At 41.3% G+C, this 21,617-nt stretch overlaps 1 protein-coding gene across 1 annotated transcript in view; it reads left to right on the top strand.

Moving 5' to 3' along the window:
• LOC119656158 (protein disconnected) overlaps positions 1-20,980 on the top strand; it is a 49,548-nt gene extending 28,568 nt beyond the window's left edge. The window contains exon 2 of the mRNA XM_038062495.1: positions 19,286-20,980. Within this exon, the coding sequence (XP_037918423.1) occupies positions 19,303-20,550 (1,248 nt within the window). The 5' untranslated portion in view covers positions 19,286-19,302 and the 3' untranslated portion in view covers positions 20,551-20,980. The remainder of the gene's footprint in view (positions 1-19,285) is intronic.
• The last annotated feature ends 637 nt before the right edge of the window (positions 20,981-21,617 follow it).

Genomic DNA, 21,617 nt, shown 5'->3' with positions numbered 1-21,617 from the left:
GTGATAAAAAAAAAATCCAAATGTCCCCGAAGAGATGTCCAAAAGAAAAATATACTTAAAAGCGTAAAAAACTGTCGTCATTTTTTCAAATTGAGATTGGACATCAGTTTAATATCCAAAGTTAGATAGTTACATTTTCATTTTTTCTGCTGACTGGGCTTTTTTTTCCTGTCCAGATACTGTTCGTTGTCCATTAGGTCCGGAGTCAGTCGTGAGTATTTTCTGATTTCAGGAGAATGTGGATGATATCAGAGTCGTCATCATAATATCCATGGGAATTGTAATAATTAAAGGTCATAGCTACAGTTTGATGATGGATTTTAAAGCAAATCGGTCATTTGACTAAAAGATACATTTGTATCTTTACATACATATCGTATATGCAATATACTGTGTAGCACCAAAAAGACATAAATCCAAATCTAGGTGTAGTTCATTCATCTCAGATGGAGAGATGAGCGACATGAAAGTGAAGATTCTCGTCAGGTCCATTAAAATGTTCCCATACGTTTGAGGATTTTTGATGACAAATAAAATGTTGAAATTAAACACTTTTAATGATGAGAGAGAACTTATCAGTATGGCTTTTTGCCAGTTAGAATAGTTGAGGTGGATTTAAGGGAATGCGCCCGGATCTGTGAGATGCATTCTTAACAAAAGGCTTTCTTTGCTTGACTCTAAGTTATATTTGCTGCATTCATTCATCTAAGGCCTATTAAAACTGACTGAACGATTTTTGAAAGTCATAAATCAATTATTTCTCACTGCAGCATTTACAGGTATGAATAGATTAGGCATCTCAAGATAATCGGACTTGTTTGTCATTTTTCCACTTAACGGCCCTCGACCTTAGTACTTTTGTGAGTACTTTCATTCAGAAATTTCTATGAATGAATTGATTAAACTCTCTCCCATTTTCCCGTCGAATTATCCCCCCCCCCCGCCTTCAGCTCCCCCTGACCTATTCCAAAAATCAAAACCTTCCATTCCAAGTGTATCCACCTAGCCCAAAAAGTCCCACGTTTGATAATTGTCTATCAATTCATCTATCTAATTGAAATAAAAATACCAGTGCCGTATTAGTCTAGAAAGGAAGACCACGAATACGACACCAAATGTATAGTAGATCTGGGTAGATTCTGTACATAATTTCCCAGGCACATTACCGTATTTTCGTCTTCCAGGTAATTCGCTCATAAAATTGTATTTAATTACTTTTTTCTATGGAGCTAGGGGCCGGTGTTCACTTGCTTCTCCCTCTCAAATCTTAGAAAATCTTTTGATTTTGAGATAGATTGCTCGTCAGGTTTACAGAAAAGTCACATCATCATGAGCATGATCACAAAGTCATTCGCTGTCGTTGTCTGTGCGAGAAAAAAATTGTGGTCACCAGAATGTGATGTACACACGTTAATTGAAGCATCAAATTTAAATCTATTTTTTCCATAGGTGAATAATTGGGAACTTGATCGTGATGTACGAGAATGCGAACTAGACATGTCAATGAGAATAAAGTAGTCAAGAACCATATAGTCTCACGATCCCAGATAGATTTGGCGATATGCGGGTGTTCCTATTGACATTGTCTGTTTGGTATGCCGGAGTTAAACCTTAGGTCCCTGTGATCATTAGTCAGACGATCCAAGTATTCAAGTGGGCGGAGTAAAAACAAACTAAACTTGGATCTGATGCAAATTATACTCAGATTCATCTAACAGGAATTACAAGGCTGATTTTCTACCGTACCTAAACGTCATGTCAACTCTTCAATTGCGCCCTTCTCCCCTACCATCTCCGCATGACACACATCCATCCAAATACTGAGCTCCAAACAATTCAAATGAACAGCCTAACGACAACCGATAATATTTATTTAATGAGGTTTTCGCAGTTACCTGTAGTCAGTTGTTTACACACCTGACAACTGAGGGAGGAACTCTGTTGTCTTTATTTTTTTTTATTGAGTTTTACTCGACAACTTACACAAAATACCAAAGGTTTAAGCCACTTTCTGGTTCCTATAGGTGACATATCGTTTAAGCGCAACTTAATATCTTTTCTGTCTTGAATACTCTTTTATGTAACTTTTTTTTACCAAATCTCAGTGAGTTGGAGATTGCTGTGAGAATTTGGGTGGCCATAAATTAAAAGATTAATGGCAATTCAAGGAAGATGATGTGATGATGATGATGATGACGATGACCGAAGATATGCATCTGATTTGCACTAGCTCTGGGAAAATAGTTAAACGATTTGGATTACGAGGAAAGGTTATTATCGTGGACTGTAGCTCCACTAGGTGGTGAATATGGGGTATCAACATTTTATCCTTATTTCCATTTTGAAGTGACAAGGTAAAGGCTCCTCAATATTGGCAGGAGGAAGTTATACTTATAAGAGACTTTTAATGCAACGTGGAAAGTGTGCTTATCTTTTGGAATTTGGGAGGCTTTACCAATATAATGGCAAAGCTTCGCGTTGTTTGAGCTGACGATTTACGGCGTACAAGTCTAACAACACACGCTACCGCTGTTGGAGGATTTTTCTCAGTCCCTCCCCCCTACTCTATGCTGAGATGGACATGATATTGTCATTGGAAGTCCAAGGGTTCTAATGCGCCTGGCATTCGTCTGTCACCCTTATGGGGAAACTTGGTAAAGTGCACCTCTGCCTTGATGATGATGCAACGTGGATAACGTCACTATGAAGGACCTTTTCTGTTGCCTTTGATCGAACGAATTTTCGGTCGTCTTTCCAAGACTAGATTCAGCCCAAGTCAACATCTAAAGGATACATTCTGGTAGATTCGTTTGGAGGACACATCAAAGGACGAGATTACCTTCACAGTTACAGAGCGACCGCGCGGCAAGTTCGTATCCATGCAGTTTGGGCTGCGCAATGTATTCCAAACTGTGCAACGCCTGATGAATAGAGCCATCCCTGCCTCACAAACTTACCGTTGTTAAATATAGTGGCACCCTATAAGAGACGCATTGGTTTGACATTAAACGTACGCAAGAACAAGTTTTTTATGAAGGAAGCCCGGTACTTACTGTCACATCACCAATCGGACGAATCTAAACAAAATATAAGCCGATTTTTCGCGTTCGAAGAAAGTCCGGCAGCTACGTAGTTTTCTCAGAATGGGTGGCTGGTACCAGCGCTTTGTGACCAATTACGCGAGATTGACTGCCCCTGGGCTGGAAAAGAAACGTTATTTTTACTGGACTGCGGAAGTGATCCCGACTTTTGAGATATTGAAGGCGAGTCTCACTTCAACACCAGTCCAGATTTCAATTGCGACGCGAGTCTATATGGCATTGGTGTTGTAGTTATGCAAATAACGAAGAAAGGAGCTGCCCATATGTCGAGAAAGTTGACATATGGTCAGTGGAACTATGTATATAGTGACTAATCAGAAGTGTCTGTCACTGGTGAAGGCAGTTAGGATTGTCACAGAACATGCATCGCTTAAATTGCTTATCAACAATTCCGATCTGTATGGTCGCTTAGTTAGATGGTCTTTAAAATTGCAGGGATTCGATTTTGACATAACATATCGGAAAGGTACTTAGTATCTTGTGTCTGATTCTTTCTCACATATGAAGTGACCAGCCAATGTGGATGTTTTGGAGCGAAATGAAAACGAAAAGGAGTAATGCAATAATGGGCAGAAATTCAAATCTGCAGGCTATGATAGAATATGGGAGAATTCCACCAAAATTCTGAATCTGAAGAGGTTCGTTCACAAACAGACTAACTTTTCCTAAAATTCAGGAAGAATTGAAGAGGAAGCTGATCTCCTGCACCCATGATAACTCTTGGGAAGTTTGCGAAGCTGTGGGTTGTTTGTACTGTTGGTTCTACTGGCCTAAAATCGTTTCGTAGGTCTTGACGTCTACTTGACTGCTTATACAAACTTAAAGTTGTTGAAAGCTCCCAACTAAAGACTCCCGTCGCCAATGGGGAAAACTCTCGTTTCAGATAGAGTTTTTCAACGTTCAAGGTTTACCGCTGAATGCCTCGAAAACAAATTTTCCCATATATCTTTGATCTCCGGTCTTCTACTTCTGATAACGGGCGTTCGATTTAAGTCTATGATATTCAATAATCTGCTAGAAAAAAATGGTGCCTAACAAATCTGCACGTCGTTGTCGTTGACGCATACAAGAGAATAACGCGACCTTTCTGGCGCTAATGTGTACCTATGACCGGAATGGAGGTGACAGATTATTTTCAGACTCTTGTGCTTTCCGCTCTGTAAAACATAACTCGATTGGGCATTATACCAAAATGTTGTCTTTGGCCAAGCCATATTGACTCGTGGAAATGCCTATACACTTTTGTGTCAAATACGTGTTTGATGCTCCTTTCGGTTTGGATTTGGAAATCAGTTCCAGAGGCGTATTCGGTAGGCTTGCCAAATTCAAGTGAGAGCACATAATCTATGTCTTCGGTGTTATAAATTTGGCGAGGTAGTATATCGTCGTTTTCCCGGACGAAGCATCGCAGCAAAACACTACGATGCTATGTCGAACAAGAAATTATGGAGGGCTCCCCAACACTCGCATTGACGGTTGGGTTTGTACAATTCGGGCTTACCGACTTGAGGGGTAAATCTATTGGAATTTTGCACCCCAAAGGCATACGATCCTGAGCACTTTTTTTCTTCAGTCGAGTTTTATTGAACTAGTCTCGACCATTTGGTTGCCCTATGATAATCCACGACTTGGGAGGGATGTTTGAGAAGTCGCGGAAGGTTTGGCTTGTCAGGTTCCAATTTTCGGGTAGTAGAAAAAAAGGTTTCTATTAAATTCATTTAGTAAATGCCAGACGCATTGTCAATTTTGCTTTCGTGGACGGCTTGGGAAATTCCTCTCGAGATATGTGAGCATGGTAAAGCAAATTTCCGCTTGGTTAGGGCTTTGCTTTTGACACGAGTCCTTTGGGGCGCAATCATAGTAAGAAGAAAAATCGCTGAGGGGTGTAGTTAGTTGGTCCAATACTCTCATAATCGACATTTCTAATTAATTAGACTTTGAAATGCTTAGGAAGGCTGAAGAGCTCAACGCCATTAAAGATTAGGTGCGTGTTTTCGCGATTCAGCGCGTTTTCCACTCTTCGTAGCATTTCTGGAACGCTTCGACTGGTATGTCCGCAAGTACCCTCGTGACGATCGCTTGGATGTCAAAAACTCTCAAAATAGGTTCCTTTGACCACCGATTTTGTTCTACGGAACAAAAAAAGTCACAGGGTGGCATATCGCGCGAATAAGGCGGCTGTTGCAACACGGTGATCTCTTTAGAGGCTAATTACTGGGACACGCTGAGGGCGGTGTGGCACGGCTCGTTGTCGTGATGAAGGATCCAGTTACGAGTGACATCTGGGCGCACTCTGTTGACTCGTTTTCGCAATCTTTCGAGTACTTGGCGATAGTAGACTTGATTAACGGTTTGCCCCGGTGGAACAAATTCTTTGTGGATGATTCCACGGCTATCAAAAAAGGTAATAATCATCGTTTTCAGTTTCGACTTGCTCATACGAGCTTTGGCGTTTGGTTTCCGGGTCGTATTGGAAAAACCAGCTCTCATCGCCTGTAATAACTCGGTCAAGCAGCGTGGGATCGTTTTCCATTTGTTTCAAACGGTCTTCTGCGACGGTCATTCGATGCTGCTCTTGCTCCTCAGAAAGGTTCTTTGGAACCATCTTCGCGCACAACTTTTTAATCCCGACATCGCCTGTTAGAATTTGTCTGACTGTTTCACGGTTTATACCCAGTTTCGAGGCCTACATTCGAACTACTAAACGCCGATCTTCACTGATTAGGGAGCACACACGGTGCGCAATCGCGTCAGTCCGTACCTTGACAGGTCTCCCACTCCGCGCCTCGTCTTCCATGCTTTCACGCCAAACTCTTTATGTCATCGAAACATCTGGTCACGACTAGGAGCACTATCACCATGCACTTTTTCAATTTTAGCGTACGACGTTTCCGAAGCTGTTTCGCCCAATCTGGTGCAAAAATTTTATCGCGACGCGTTGCTCTAGATTTCGTTTCTCCATTTTCGTGACAAGGACCATCAACACACGTCTACTTAACACGAGATATATCAATGGAGAGGGAAGGATGCCGGGGAAATGGAAGGCAATTTGAAGGTTGCAGGTTTACCACAAGCGTGGCAATAAAATCAGTCTCATTACTTAATTGTATAACCTCCCAATACTGCATACACGATAAACCCATAGTGACAAGACAAGCGTAAAGATGGACACAAACATCCATGACCGCTGGGATTTAGCGAAGCTTTCCGAAGTTACGGAAAGGATCAGCATCCCATTAATCATTCGCTGGAAAGAGATGACTTAGTATTGACGGGCATGGTTTGATGTACGGCGGTTTTCTGTAGATCTTTAGTTCTAAAGTGTTCTTTCCTTTTTGCTTTTCAATGGAAATTTTGCAATGTGATATGGTCTATTGCGAAAGTTTAGATTGTTTTTGACGTTGCCTGATAATGACGTAAATGCCGGTGCCAAAATTATTCAGGAAATATATGTCGTCAAAAATTTTGGGAACCAGACTCCCTAAAGCTAAATGTGTTTCAAGTTTGACCATGCAACCCCTTCTATTGTGGACTACTCCGTCGCTATTGTAGCTAATTTTCTATCTGCGCGGTCCCTCTTGTGTCGAAATACAAACGAGCCTTGCTGTCAAATTACATCATCTCAAGATCCCCCTGTCAATTGAAGGGCTTGGGCGAATTCGCTTGAATTCTTGGCCGATTTTATTTTAAAGTGCTTAAGTTCCAGGGTTTCTCTAGAATATGGAGTGGTAAACGATGTGCCAAATGCGCCATTTACCTATTTGACACACTGGTGAGATTTCCGTTGAGCCGATTTCTCAGATAGCACTGGACGAGAGGCTGGAAGTCTGATGTTTCCTAAGATTAGATGGCATTCGCTAATGACTTCTTTCACCCGTTTCATCAGTTATGGACGTCCTTTTTGTCCAATACAACCAGTGCACTTTCTCTCCCCGCGATAATGCGGTATGGGTAGATAGGTAAGTATCAGTGGCCGCTCCGAGGAGCCCAATTAGCGCTTTGGTGCGCCGTTTTGATGCCACAAACACCTAAGACCGTGACTGTTGTTATGGGAGCAGAGAGACAGAGTCCAGCCGGCCCGGATCAGAGCCAACCCGTGGCATTTACGGAGGAAAGCAGCTCTCCCACCCTGCAGCTAGGAATCTCTCTGAGGTTCCCAAAGAATGGTTCGCCCCGTGTCCGCAGCCTGACTCTGGCCAGAGCTGGGCAATCGTAGAGAAAGTGCATGAGGGTTTTCCATTCCTTCTCCGCAGCTTCGGTAATGCGAGTTGTAGGGTATGCCGAGCCTAGCGGCATGGTCCTCTATGGGCCAGTGCCCGGTGTAGACCGCCGTAATCATGCGGTATACTGATTTATCTCTATGGTCCTGAATCTTCTTCTCCCGTCTGTGGTTGAATTTAAAAAAGCACCGATTTGAATTTGAATTTAATCTAGGTCTTTTCAAAACCTTAGAGAACATTCAATATTTTCGGTTATGTGACATGTCATTAACCTGAATTCGTTATCTGATTTATGTGAAATTTCGCATTCAATCGATAACAATCTACAGAGAAATTCTATCTTACTCAAAGCAATAATATCAGAAATTTAATCCAAAGGAACCCGAAAATAAATTCTTTAAAGACATTTCATTTCGATTTAACCAAAAATTTCTGTGAATTTTGATACATTGTCACCTCCTAATTAATTCCTATTCTACCTTTGTGACACAATAGCCAAGCGTGGTATTTCTTAAAAAAGATAAAAACTAAAAATATTTTATTAGACCAACCGATCAGATCGTTGAGCTATCATAAAATTTTAACTATTCAATCATCTTATCATCTCTTAAAGAATTTCAAGGTGGTTTCAGTCCAAGTTGGTCTTTCAAAACTGCCGTCAAATAGTAAAAAAACTGACGTAAAAAAATGTTATATTTATTCACACATACATAGCAGTGACGATCATAAAGTGCACGTGTAAATTTATTTAAATTATTTTTTATGGAAATAATGAAAACATTGTGTTCATCGTGGAAGTTATAAAAATTCTTCATGACAAAAGCTTTCTGGCCCAATAACTTAGTGTCAACTAAATTTTTCATCTTAAATAGCAAATTTTTATGACTAGACTGAGATTCTTTGTAAATATTTATTGGTTTTATAGTTGTTTATGAGTTTGGGGACAGATTTCATTGGATTAAATTTTTTTGAAGGCTTTTTAGTTGGGGTTTACTACGCCGTTAACCAGACATTATCGTTAAGTTTGAAGCCTCAGTTGCAAATTCCTATGTATGACGAGAAACAAAAAAATCTTACTATATAACGGTCGTTTCTTTTGCTAAATATATTTCAAGAAAATTTATGGTTTAGTGTAAATAGTTCAGATACAAATTTAGTAGATATTACTTGGACTTGGAAGTTTTCGCTTTTAACAGATGTTGGTAATGCCTGTTTGCGCGTTTGAGATGGCCACACTATTAAAAGAACGTACTAGAGGTAAATTTGACATATACTGTGAAATTAGATCGACTTTTTTTCATGCACAAAACAAGTCGGGAAACCGGAAGCTTGACGCTTCAGGTATAAAAGGTTTTGTGTTTCCCTTTGTGAGGAGCATACCGCAGTTCTCCATTGGCTAATAACATTGACTCGAGATATCTACATTGCTTAGCACTGTCAGCTGCAGTAACCTGCCCAGAACTGAGCGAATTAAATATCTTAGGTCAATGGTATCAGCTAATGGAGAACTGCATAATGAAATTGCTTCACGCATTAACGCAACCTGGATGAAGTGGCGTTCCACAACTGGTCTTCTTTGTGATCGACGTACCAGCGCACATCTCAAATCTAAAATTTACTGCAATGCCGTCTGTCTGTTTTTTTTTTTTGTGGAGGTGGAAATCTTCAAAAGACACTGGCCTGGACACGCCAGCGTGTGGGATTCTTACCCACTAAAACCACCCCCGACTACGTTCTTCTAAATAGCTGTTGACAGTAGCTGCAAGATAAGCTGGAATACAAATCTTCGCCAGAGATTCCCATATTAGGTTCCAATTGGTCGAATTGAATGCATTTCTCACATCCAGGGTCACTATTATGCAATATTTACTAGTACTGCCCTTTCCATAGATTGCATCTTCCCCATCAATGGTTGATCTGGCTTTACGGAACCCAAACTGCCGATCTGAGAGACCTCCCTGGCTCTCAACAACCGGAAGTAATCTAGTATAGATGACTCGTTCTAGCATTTTGCCCACAGTGTCCAAAAGACAAATAGGTCTGTAGGAGGTTGGCCCACCTGGAAGTTTGCCAGCCTTAGGCAGTAGCACCAACTTCTGTCCATGATGCAGGAAATATCCCCTCGGACATGCACGCTTCGAACAACTCGGCGGTTTCGGGCATGATGGTCTTCTGCCCGGTGACTCCACCCATAGCCCAAAGAAGCCTGGTGATCGCTGCGGGTGTAGTCCTAGCTGACGCACCACGTCATACCACGTGCCAATGCAGGGGTAACAAAAGTTAGGTCTACGATTGAGGCAGACTCCTCTTTCTGAAAGGTGTTTACACATCCTTCGATGACCAGAATGATATCCAACTATGCGAAAGCGTCTAATAGGCTGCGGCCCCTTGCATTTGTCTCTCTGTTACCTAAGCCCAAGCATTGAAGTCACCATCAGTCACCCTTGGACTACGACCCCTTGCGTCGAGAACAAGGCTATCAAGCATTTCCTCGAATTCGGGCAGTGTCAGGCTTGGTGAAGCGTAATAGCTGTACACATATACCCCGTTTATTTTCGCCCACACAAAGCCGCTGTATGTCTGACCCCAGTACATTGTATGGCTTGTCGAGCTGCCAATAACTTTTACGCTGCATCCACTGGTAACCGCAATGTGACCGTTTGAGTACTGCTATAGGCTTTCCGCAAACTCACAATGGACTCTTCGGCAAGTTCCTTCAACTTGAACTGTTCCATCAGGGCAGTGCAAATTTCTCCTTTGGATGTCACTTCATCGAGATCCTTGCACTGTATATAGACCTCATGTTTTTGGGTCCGTACTGTGACATTCTCCCCAAGTGAGTTCTTAACCTGAGTTCAGAAGCCATCAATTTTCCCCAAGCTGTTTTTTTTTCAGCTCAAACATGAGGTCAGCCTTTTGGGTCCTTCGAATCTTGCTGCCATTTTCGCCTAGATGTTTTAGGTCGGGGTCAGTTTTGACATTTTTCAGTATCTCCGCGTAAGATAAACTTCCATTGCTGGAGATTACAATCGCTTCTTGGCGAATTCGCACTTTTGCCTTTTTCTTCGCCTTTTTCTTAACTATCTTGGTCTATCCACCGTTTTCATTCCCCTTGGATTTTGTCGAGTCGATTGTCGAAGCTCGCACTTGGGGGACCTCCTTTCTCTCTTCGGTGCCTTTAGTTCCGTTTTTCGGAACTATTTGTCTTCCCTTTTTCCTCTTACGAGCCTGCTGATTTCCCAGAGGATCCATAACTCCTTCCCGCACTTTCTTGTTTGGTGGCAGATTGATTGCAATACGATTAGGTGTCATTTGGGTCGCCTGTGACACCGTTGCGGCAACAGATTTCGACTTGCCTTGGAATTTCGTTCCTCCTGCTGCGATTTGTTGTAGAGCACTCTTATAGCTCTCACCATATTTTTTATGGCTTGGTGTACGTTGTGCTTGTCCTTGATGAATTCAGACAGCTCCACTATTTTTGCACTTGCACAAACACTTGTAGCATTAGATGCCGCCGTGGCCAAGTTGTCCACCACCGGGGCACTGCGGTCGAGGGATATCGACGACCGGGAGCCCGCTTGCTCACTCCCAAAAAGCCGCCGGTACTGAGGTTCCAAGCCCCTGTACCGTAAATTTTCTCCTACTCATGTTTTCCATAGTGGTTTTATGTTCTGGGTATCCTTCCCATAGTCATTTTGGTCAGCGCACCAGAGGTGAGCAAACATTAGCCCATGCACAGTGAGAAAAGAACACATATTTACACATCAATAGGTAAGCCCCAATCCGCCAACTGGGGTCGAGATCTGGCCGCTCCTCACAGGCAATGTCTCCGTCTGGCGCCCCATATAGTTCTGAGTGTAGGCCGACTATAAAAGACAATAAACGGAGTCTTGCGGTAATGGAGACGAAGATGTTGCATTGCACTGATGGCGTGACACGTTTTGATCACGTCCAAAATGAGGATATCCGCGATCGATATGGCGTTACACCGATCCTAGGAAAACTGCGAGGCGTTTTCGATGGTGTGGTCACATAATTGACGCCAACGAGAATTCACCTACCAATATTCGTCTGAATATCGGAGTCAGCGGTGCTGGTGTATTGTTTTACACAAAACCTTAACAAAGCATTTGCAGGAAAATTTACTGAACTATTTTTTAACGAAAATTGAGCTATTTTGACGTAGATTTGGAAATGCCGGCAAGTGTGAAAAATCAGGGATCTTTCGTCTCCCAGGCCAGTTTCGCTTTGGGTTTTAATTCCACTATCAAAGTTGCTTTGGTTCCTAATAAGTCAAGAATAGAAAAGCAATTAATCCCGTTTTCCTGTGAATCTAAACAACATTCCAGGCCAAGTAGATGCAATTCAATGACTGCAATCTAAGTATAGATACTTTTATCTACAATTACGACGGTCACAGCGTCTTATTATAAATTATATCAACGAATCGGCCAACATGTATATTTATTTCAAATTAATTTGATCAGGTTTTTTGATGGCAAACCGACAGAACCTTCGATTTGACCCGCACCGCTGATAAACTCAGATAAGATACAAAGATTATTCACGTACTTGACACCATAAATCACCCTAGAATTTTATATGTAAATTACCACAATACCTATGAAACCCACTAAAACTGAACTGCAGCCATGGTTGCAACCACTTAATCAACTGAACACCTATAAAACAACCCATACGATAGAGTCACTACGAAAACAACTATATATCATAATGATTATATCTCGTCGACATTATTAACCCATAACATAGACGACATTGTCACTGATGGTACTGTCGCTGTAATGAGATGCAAATCGGTGAGATACGAGATAACTATCTGAGATATTACCAATTAGTAGCAATTTAGTGGTAGATCTCAATGACGAATCGATGTCATTTCGAACGTGAAAAGAATGTCGTCTTTTGAATTGCTACCTTGTTTTTCACTATAGATACTTTCTGTATCTTTTTTCCTCCCAAATACGACTTGGAGCTTTATTATGATCAACGGATTTCTACCTTCTTTTCCTGTGATCGTTCACCGCAAGCACAGGCTCAATTCCTTTAGATTCGCCGGCAATATGCTGAGATTTTCTCATGAAACCAAGCGAAAGAATCTTTAATCTTTTGCCTACATATGTGATTAATGGCTTAATTGGATTTGGAAGGCATAATCATGGTGGCTGAGTTGGGAAAATTGAAATAAATTTGTAAGCTCGAAATTCATAGTTTGTGACATTTATTTGATGTGATTTGCATTCGCTAGAAGTTGGGTTCAATCTTTGGTCTTGTTTTTTTGACGTGTTCGTTCTGAAATGTTTACCGCGTGACAGACTGAAACGTCTTGGTTACCGGAACAAGGTTGAAGTTGTTGGACAAGTTTTGGTTTTTATGAGCTGTTAAGTAATTTGTATTCGATAAATGGTTTCAGGTATTTGAGTGTGATACCGATCAATTTGCATTTGTTAGTGATTGAGTTTTGCTTGTTGAATTGCATTATAAAAGCTGGGAGCAGTCTATGCTGTTCAACGTCAGAGGTTAATAGGATACCTTAACCTGACGATGACCTTTTTTCTCGTGCCTCCTGAGACCTCCAATGATCGGTTTCGTGGTTGTTGTTTATGAGAGATGTAGGTCCCTGGATGGCACTGCATGGAACAAAGTAATTAGAGTGTATGACAAAGCTGAGTAAAACTCAAGTAAACTTACTTCACGTGAAGGTAGCCCCTCTTGTCTATTGCTTTACTCACCCCTCTCCTTTGTGCTGGACTTGAAGTTGAAGAGATGATACAGAGATGCCATATAGAGAGTTTTGTTTAGGGAACTCAATTTAACTCTAAATGGAACATCCATCATTACTTGACTGAACGCAAAAATCTTTGATAGATCATTTCTCTTCCGGCACTTCTGCGAAGGTATACTGGCATGATGAGAGAGGTATATTATCGATTTCGCTATTGGTATCGAGGTTATCTGGACTAAGAAGAAATCGAAGAGTGATCAGTCTGCCGGTCTCTGCAGGAACCCAAAAGAAACTGAATACCCAGAATGATCATCGGAAAAGGCCTTTGTATATTTCTTTATACTGAGTCTTCAGGCTAACCGAAACCAAATTTACTTGTCTTCCGCTGATCTAGATCGGACTCCAGGAACCTAAATTATTTTAACAGACTTGCGTTTGCGTTTGAGTGTCGAGTTTTGTTCTAGTCCAGTTTTGGCTATCACATGAAACAATATTCAGTGATGGTCCTGAGGATAATTGTCCTGTGGCATCAGCAGATGATCTAAGATTCATTTTTGCGTGTATCTTTTAAAACTAGGAGCTACTCCGACTAACAATTTGCTGGTTACTTTAAAAGGAGCGGCGAAGGGTTTGGAGGGCTTGTATGTTTGGAAAAATTCAGATGGTTTCCATAGACGGTAACCTGCTTTCCATATGAATTCAGCCTATGTTTTTCCATGCTTTATAACTGCCTTTCCCTACGAATATCGCGTAGAGTTGGGACCCTATGAGAGGGACCTCAAAAAAATAACCGTATTTTTGATATAAACAATCATTTATTATCCTTCAGTCACCTTCAAAGTACTGTTCATTGGATACTAAGCACGTCGGAAACTCTTCAGCTTTAATATCATCCAGTGCCTATTTATTTTGCCCGCTATCACATTGTCAAACCGCTTTCAATTTAGATTACTCTTCGTTCTCGGAACTAGAAAAAATGTTGCGCGGAGTTAGGTGTGGCGAATACGGAGGGTAGGCAACGACAAACCACCCCAGACAGGCCAAACAGTAATACAATCATAATGCCGTGTGTGCGGGGGCGTTAACGTGATTAAGGAACCAAAGTCTGGAAACCTATTCACATTCTCCCACAGGCGGCTTAAAACTTCCAAAGAAAAGTGTTGGTTAACACTGGCTAAGTGGAATGAATTCCGAATGCCCATTTCCACGAACATCAAGGAGGATGATAACCATCATCTTCACATTCGACTAACTTGTCTCTTTTTTGGTCTGGGGAAGTTAGGAGTCCTCTACTGGTTCGAAGCTTCTTTGGGTTCTGGGTCATACCCCACCGAACCCGCTTTGGGCATTCTCATTTCTCTCGATACTTCTTTCCTATTCTCTCACTTTCGAATTATTCATTTCCGATCCTGGATAGCCAGATTCCCGTGCCTCTTCATCAGCTAAAATGTCATTGACGATGAGCCTGAAGGCTAAATGCACCCTTAAGGTGGTTCTTCTATAGACTCCAGGTAGGTTTTAAACATGTCCATATGTTGCGTAGGGCTCCTTTCCGAATGGGCGTTGTGTAGATTAAGGTGAAGTTCACGAAAATGGCTATAAAAAGCCAAAAACATATCATCGCCCTTGCCACGGACAGGTAATTGCTCCATATTCATAATGCAGTCCTTTGCAATTGAGTTTTACCAGTAAAGATTTTGCAGGTTTCATTTATTATGCAAACATTCAACTCGCTAGGGTTGATTTTGAGCTTACTTTTGTTGTGTGAGGGTGATTGGAATTAATTGTATTTTTGTAGTTCAAGCCTCTGTATGTTTCGCTTATTTGCTAGTTCCAATTAACATAGCTACTGCTTGGACCTTTTAATGAGTTTTGGTCTCTCCGGTGACAAGCGATCCTACCCCCCCCGCCCCCCCTCGTCGGTTAATCTCGTTTTGTAACCTTATCAGAAGAGTATTGTTGCTGTTTGGGCGGATTCACAGATCCTTTTAAGAGTGGCTTAAATTCCTGTGATTTAAATTAGTTTTTTTTTTCGGTGCAATGCAGTTTTTGCTGTACTACAGTGACCACTATTTCTGAAACGGAGCACAGTGCGTTCGCCACGTCTAAGCATCATCGTTCTCGGGTTAACGAAATGTGCTTTGGCTCCCTACTGGTCTTCCCGAGAAGCCTACACATTTATCTAACTGCCCCTTACGCCGACTTAGGTCTTCGTTCGAGTTTTTGTCAATCCAGAGTACGCCACATGAAGAGCAGGTGTTACAAAATGATCCGCAAAGTTTTGATGTAGTTAGTGTAGGAACTTGGAGGCCAATCATCATTGCCCATGGAGGTCTGCAATAGTGTAGACAATTATGGGCCTTCTGCGATGCCCGCGAGAATACTGTACTCCTCATTAGTATTAGAACCTTCTTTAGTCCAGATAACCTCGATACCAGCAGCGAGATCGAGATTTATTCTCACTAGCCGCTAGGATCCAACTTGCCGAATTGATTCTTCTTACATTTACCGTAAATTGCACGCAAACCTTGCTACTCTTACCATAAACGGCATTTCAGGCAAACTAGCTCCAAATTTTATTGCGCCCTGATCGACGTCGCTTTTTGCAACTATATTGGGTTTCAAACTATGAGGAGTAACTCTTTATAAATTATCCACGTCAATATTTTACTGTGGGTGAAAGAGCTTTGTGGTATATAGGTTACCTTACCTCAGGAGTATCAGCTTTCGGCACGGATACCGCCTGCTGCTTCCATATGCTAGAAAGAGGCCACTTTCGCTACCCATGCTTTCAACAGGCCAGCAATTATTGGTTTATTTCACAACACAATTAGCGCATTAGGACAAAATGCAAGACGGAAAAAAAGAGAAATAGGTAAACTGCTCTATTACGTCCATGGAGTCGAAATTTTTGCAAACCTAAATATTGCGGCCAAGAGCTTGACAATTCGTAATGAATTGCGTAGTCACCTTAGACGAAATGGAAGCTCGATCTCGTGAATTCCCGTCCCATTCTTGGCTTCTTTTAGACTAAGTATATGAGGATGTTCCTCAAAAGTTTGCTCCCATGGTTAGTCCAGCAACTGAAGTTGCTGGTCTAGTTCGGTGCTAAGTTACTATTCTACCGGGAGCTTAGTCTGGCGAAAAGCATAGCATGTACAGCTATTCCGCTTTGTATTACGTTCTGAACTCTCCTTCTGCGGCGCCAGATATAGTACTATACTGGCTTGCCGTGCTTCCATGAACGTTTGGCCAACCTGACTTCTTTATCACTTTTTGTTTTCAGGTTTTCTGCCTTGTGGCTTCCTTTTGAATTCGAAGAGACTTCATCTTGCTCCAGGGTCTTTTAGGTCACTTGAACTAACTGTCCACTCTGGGCTGATTTGCATCGCTACTTTATTTTTCTTGCCCTTTTCTGCCTCTGATGTAGATCCATCTATTTTCAACATTTTCGTTTGGTTTCACAACTTTTGCTGAGAGGGGAATTCTATCATTCGATCCTGAGTTCCATTTCTCAGAAAGGCCGTTTTGTGTTGTGTTTTAGGCAGTTGCTAGTTGCCTAGTGGACTGGCCTCTTTTTTCCACATTCCTCTATTTACTCGCCTGTTGGTTGGTGGCAGGTTTAAGTACCAATTGCGATAGTTGTGGCGCTGTTGGATCAGTAGGCTTCCCGTTTTTTTTGGAACCTTTTACCCTTACATCTTACAAAATATTGTAGGTGTTGTCGAGAGAGATCTCCAAACGAAGTGTGTATTTCTTAATGGATTCATAACCTGGTCTTAAGGCGCCTCCTTTGACTTTTGTCTCGAAAAAATGCACCAAAAATTGTCATAATAAGTTGCGCTGGTAAGCGTTTTCCCCATCAACTCATCCTTCTGAGTTTTTGGAACATTCTTTCTTTGCTGGAATACCCGCTTCCTCAAATGCTTGTAACAGGGGATGTTGCCTATATAATCTACTGCATTTGATAGATTTAGGCATCATGAACACTCTTGCCCCTTTCCCTCACCACAAACTCATCACTATTGAAATTTTGGGCCTTTGTGCAGTCAGATTCCTCCTTCTTCTTCTGTATTGGTTTTATGTTCTGGAGGTCTTTTTTGTAGTCACTTTCATTCACACGCCAAAAATATGTTAACATCTGACCAAGAATACTAAGAAAGGTATGGGTGGGATTGACGATCACTTCACCGAAAGAATTGTGGATATTATTTTGGAGCCCTTTCCTCCTTTATATTCGTAGTTCTCGTAGGAATTCAAATCTGTATACAAAGAGGTGTTTTCTTTCCCCTCCAGGCTGAAAAGACTGCTCTTAATTTAGAGCGAAAACTACTACCATCGAATTCAGGGTTTGTCCTGCACTCGTCCCTCACCTCATCAGTTGGTTGGAATGAAACCGAAACAGGAAAACAACTGGTTCCCGGAATGCTGTATATGCGGAAATACAAAAAATCTTTAGTCAGAAAACAAAATCTGTGCTTTTGGTTTATGTAGTTTCGTTTTTGGCTAAAGGTCTTTTTCGCATATAAGATATCCTGGGAACAGTTGCATCATTACGTTTTTCTGCCTGATTGAAAACCTGCAAAAAAATGTATTTTTATATCATTGAATACAAAAGGATTCAAGTATATCCTTCCAAATATCACTCCCCTTCAATACTATCTCCTCCTCCTACCAAATTCGCTCAAACATATCAACAACGTATTCCCAAATACATGTCCTTACGCTCTATTATTCCTTTTCTTTATCTTCCATTCATTCCGGAAAAACAGAACATCAACAATACCCACTATTATAACCACACAAAGCAAATGTCCTTAATCATGCAATCATATCATTAATCACCCCTAAAAAACTGCACCAGCACATCTAAGGATTCGTTCAAGGATATACCATGAATTCGACTGGAATAAGACATGCTTGATACTAAGACCCAACGGCGCATTCAACATTTGGGACTGCGACTGATGTGGCGACTGGGGTAATAGTCTCAGAGCAACATAAGGAATGACTTTGATATTTTTACGAATATATCGTTTATCCTTTTTGGAATAGTTTCAGAACAAATTTTCCTTCGATTATTCTTATTCTGATGAAAGCTGGGCACAATGACTGTTTGTTGTCGACATATGTTACTAAAATATCCTGTTTATGGTTTGTTGTGCTCCATTTGGGCATGTCATGCTTCCGATTGGCGAAATCATGCAGAAATGTCGCAAATATTTTTGTTTGTCATCGTTGGTTATGATGAAGGGTCACTTGAAAGCCGAGATCGAAAATTCTGGGATTCAATTTGCATCTGAAATTAGCAAACATTTAGTTTCCTCTCCCATGAATTGGATAAATTCTTCCATTCAAGGTTGCTTTAAATTCAAATTCATTACTTTGCTGCCAATGAACCCCACTCCACATACCTATGCATGGAGCTAGCTCCCCTCATTCCGTGGTTACTTATATATCATTCAGTACCTAACGCTACGCTCGTCCACTAATAGCATTCCCAGACAATGAAGATGTCCAATATGGCGAGGACCAACAGTTAGAAGTGTGTATCGAAGAGAAAGAGCAGTCGGACAACCAACCCCTCAATGGGTCTAATTACTTTCTCTAATGTCTGATGCAAGCAAGACGATGCTATATCCTATCTACAACTGCATTCCTATATCATATCCTTGGAACATATTGTCTGATAAATGTATGTGCATTCATTCACGCCGGCAGTGAGTACATACTATAAGAGGATAATGGGAAAGTTCTTGGGAAAAGTCATTTGGTTGTCTCAGTGGCTTCTTCTTCCTATCAAAGTAGATTTCATTAATGTTCAAACCAACCCATTTATCCTTTCCTGATATTGGAAATTTTAAGTAGGAGCAGAGACAGGGATCCGTTGAAGCATGACTGTCTGATGGGTGGTTGCAATATCTTTGTTGGTTGCGGAGGAAAACCACATCGAATATACGTTAATATGGGAATTTATGGAAGACAATCCTTATTCTATTCGTGCTTGCTGGGTTTCCTGTACATAGCTAGGATGCATAGGTTTCGTGCTCAGCAGTCTAACCGAGCATTGATATTTACCGAAGGTTTTAATCTGGAGAAAATAGTGCGAATGACGGACTTTAAAATTAAGGTCCTTAAATTTGGATGAATGACTTAGACCTCTTCTCTGAATACAACATAGCATCCCTAATAATTCTTATTTTCTTCTTCTCTTCCAGATACATCAATTTTCATAATGCTTCCGGAGAATTTCGCACCGAGTAGTCCCACTACCAGTATCAGTAGCAGTGCCAGCACTATCAACACAACTTCCAGCTACCACACGAATAGCCTGAAAAGTATGGAGCACATAATGTCGCGCCTCCAATCACTCGATTGTCCACCACTATCCATGTCGCCGCCGTTCCCTAGCAAACCGCATCATCATCAACAACAACAACCCCATCTTCCCTCATCACATCCTCTAGTTCCGCACCCTCATCAACTGGCTGGGATGAAACCAAAACGATGGGGCTCACCACCAGTAAACCTTGCCGCTCAATTCATTAACCCAGTGACGGGCAAAAAACGCGTCCAGTGCAGTATATGCTTTAAAACGTTCTGCGACAAGGGTGCATTGAAAATTCACTTCTCAGCCGTTCATTTGCGGGAAATGCACAAGTGTACAGTGGAAGGATGCAACATGGTTTTTAGCTCAAGGCGATCCCGAAATCGACACAGCGCTAATCCGAATCCTAAGCTCCATTCGCCACATATCCGACGGAAAATTTCACCGCACGACGGACGAACTGCTCAACCCTATCCAATGTTGTTCCAATCACCTGCTGGTTTGATACCTCCAAATCCGGTTCCTGGTGCTGGGGTGTATCCCTTCGATAGATTTCCACCTATCATTCCACCACCTGGATATCCTGCATCGATTTTCGATTTAGGAGGACCAATGAGCCAATGTCATACGTTACCGAACATGATGGGCCACGACAATGATATTGACATCCAGGAAGATAACGAAAGCATAGCGGAGGATGTTAAATACGAAAGTGATATAGAGGACGATGTTATCGACGAGGACTCAAACGAGCCTTTAGACTTCAGCATGAAAAAGAATATCAGTGAGCGATTGAGACCGACGGAAACTGAATCTCCTTTGTCTAGCAAGGGTTCTGCCTCAGAACGCCAACCTGCGAATTTCTCCGTTGCCCGCTTGTTGGAGGATTCAAGTCCTAGTCGCCGAACATCAAACGACGGAGAGGAGCTCTTAGACTTGTCAACAAAATCCGACAGCGGGTCCACTACACCTCCACCTCAAGACCTTGCACCTCTCGCTTCTGGCGAATTGCAATCACCATTCCCAGGGCTTCCTATCCCTCCACACAAGGGTGCGATGTGGAATATCCTTTCAGAAGTATACCGGTCCATGTTAATGAATAACAGCCTTAAAGCGCAATATAGCGAACTGCAATCGAAGCCAATATCAGTTTAACTTTTAGCCCTAGAAACAAACATTATATAAGGATTTAGTTGGAGTATTTACATGAAAACAATGACGTATTCGGAAAGAATTACTTAACTAGTGGAGGGGTTGATTCTCTCCTGGTATGTAGGCATTAAGTGCAATACGAGGTATAATTAATGTTAAATTGATAGTTTCCTTATAATTTTATGTGGAGTCCTTTTATCTTTTCTGTTTCAAAATGGGTCATTTTATGAACTGTCAATGGAAGTATACTATTTAGATACAATTTTTATTTGTGCTTTAAAAGTTCAGGAGATGTTCTAGTTTATGTTTTTATTATTTTTTATTTTTAAGTTAATTTTATCAAATCATGTGTAAGTAATTTTAGGAATAACGTGTTAAGCTCAAAAATGATGTAAAAGGAAAGTCTGAAGAAATAAAACATGTAAAAATACAAATTAAATAAACTGCAATCTTTTATTTCAATGACAATCTGTATTTCTATTGAAATCTTGTATTTTTGGTGTGACTTGACAATGAACGAGACGATTAAGGTAATGTACGGATTATTGTTTTACTCCCAATTTGAAATCGAGGATTTTTTGCTGATTTTCACAACTATGTGGTCACTGTGGAGAAATTAAAGTTTGCCGGAATGGAAATATCTTTCCCCAATCCCCAATTTAGGTTCTCTAGGGGGGCTACAAGTATGGGAATGCAAAGTAGGCAATCCGCACTTAGTAATTTTATTGCGAAAGCAAATCTGTTTTAAAAGATATTTGTCAGATGGTGTAAATGATGCTGCATAGATACGGTTCTTATAAACATTCTTATAAACTGTATTGACAGAAAATCCGGATCCGGGCTGAAAGTTATAGTGGCCCCTCTTTACCCCTTTAACTTTAGCCATTTCGTTGTCTGCTCTTATTCCGCCTCCTCGGGAAAATAATGGATTTAAGTGAGATCACCCCATCGGTCGCGTCCTTATTAGACGTTGAGTATTTGACGTATCTCTTGACTTCGACATCATTCCCGCCTAGGCCATACTGTCTTTGGAAATCCCGCAACAAGTATACTGCAAAGGCTGTTAAAAT

Source organism: Hermetia illucens, chromosome 4 (genome assembly GCF_905115235.1).
Source record: "Hermetia illucens chromosome 4, iHerIll2.2.curated.20191125, whole genome shotgun sequence".
In the NCBI taxonomy this organism is placed as follows: Eukaryota; Metazoa; Arthropoda; class Insecta; order Diptera; family Stratiomyidae; genus Hermetia; species Hermetia illucens.
The sequence above is the reverse complement of the archived record's forward strand: the minus strand, read 5'-3'. Positions and strand labels throughout refer to the sequence as shown.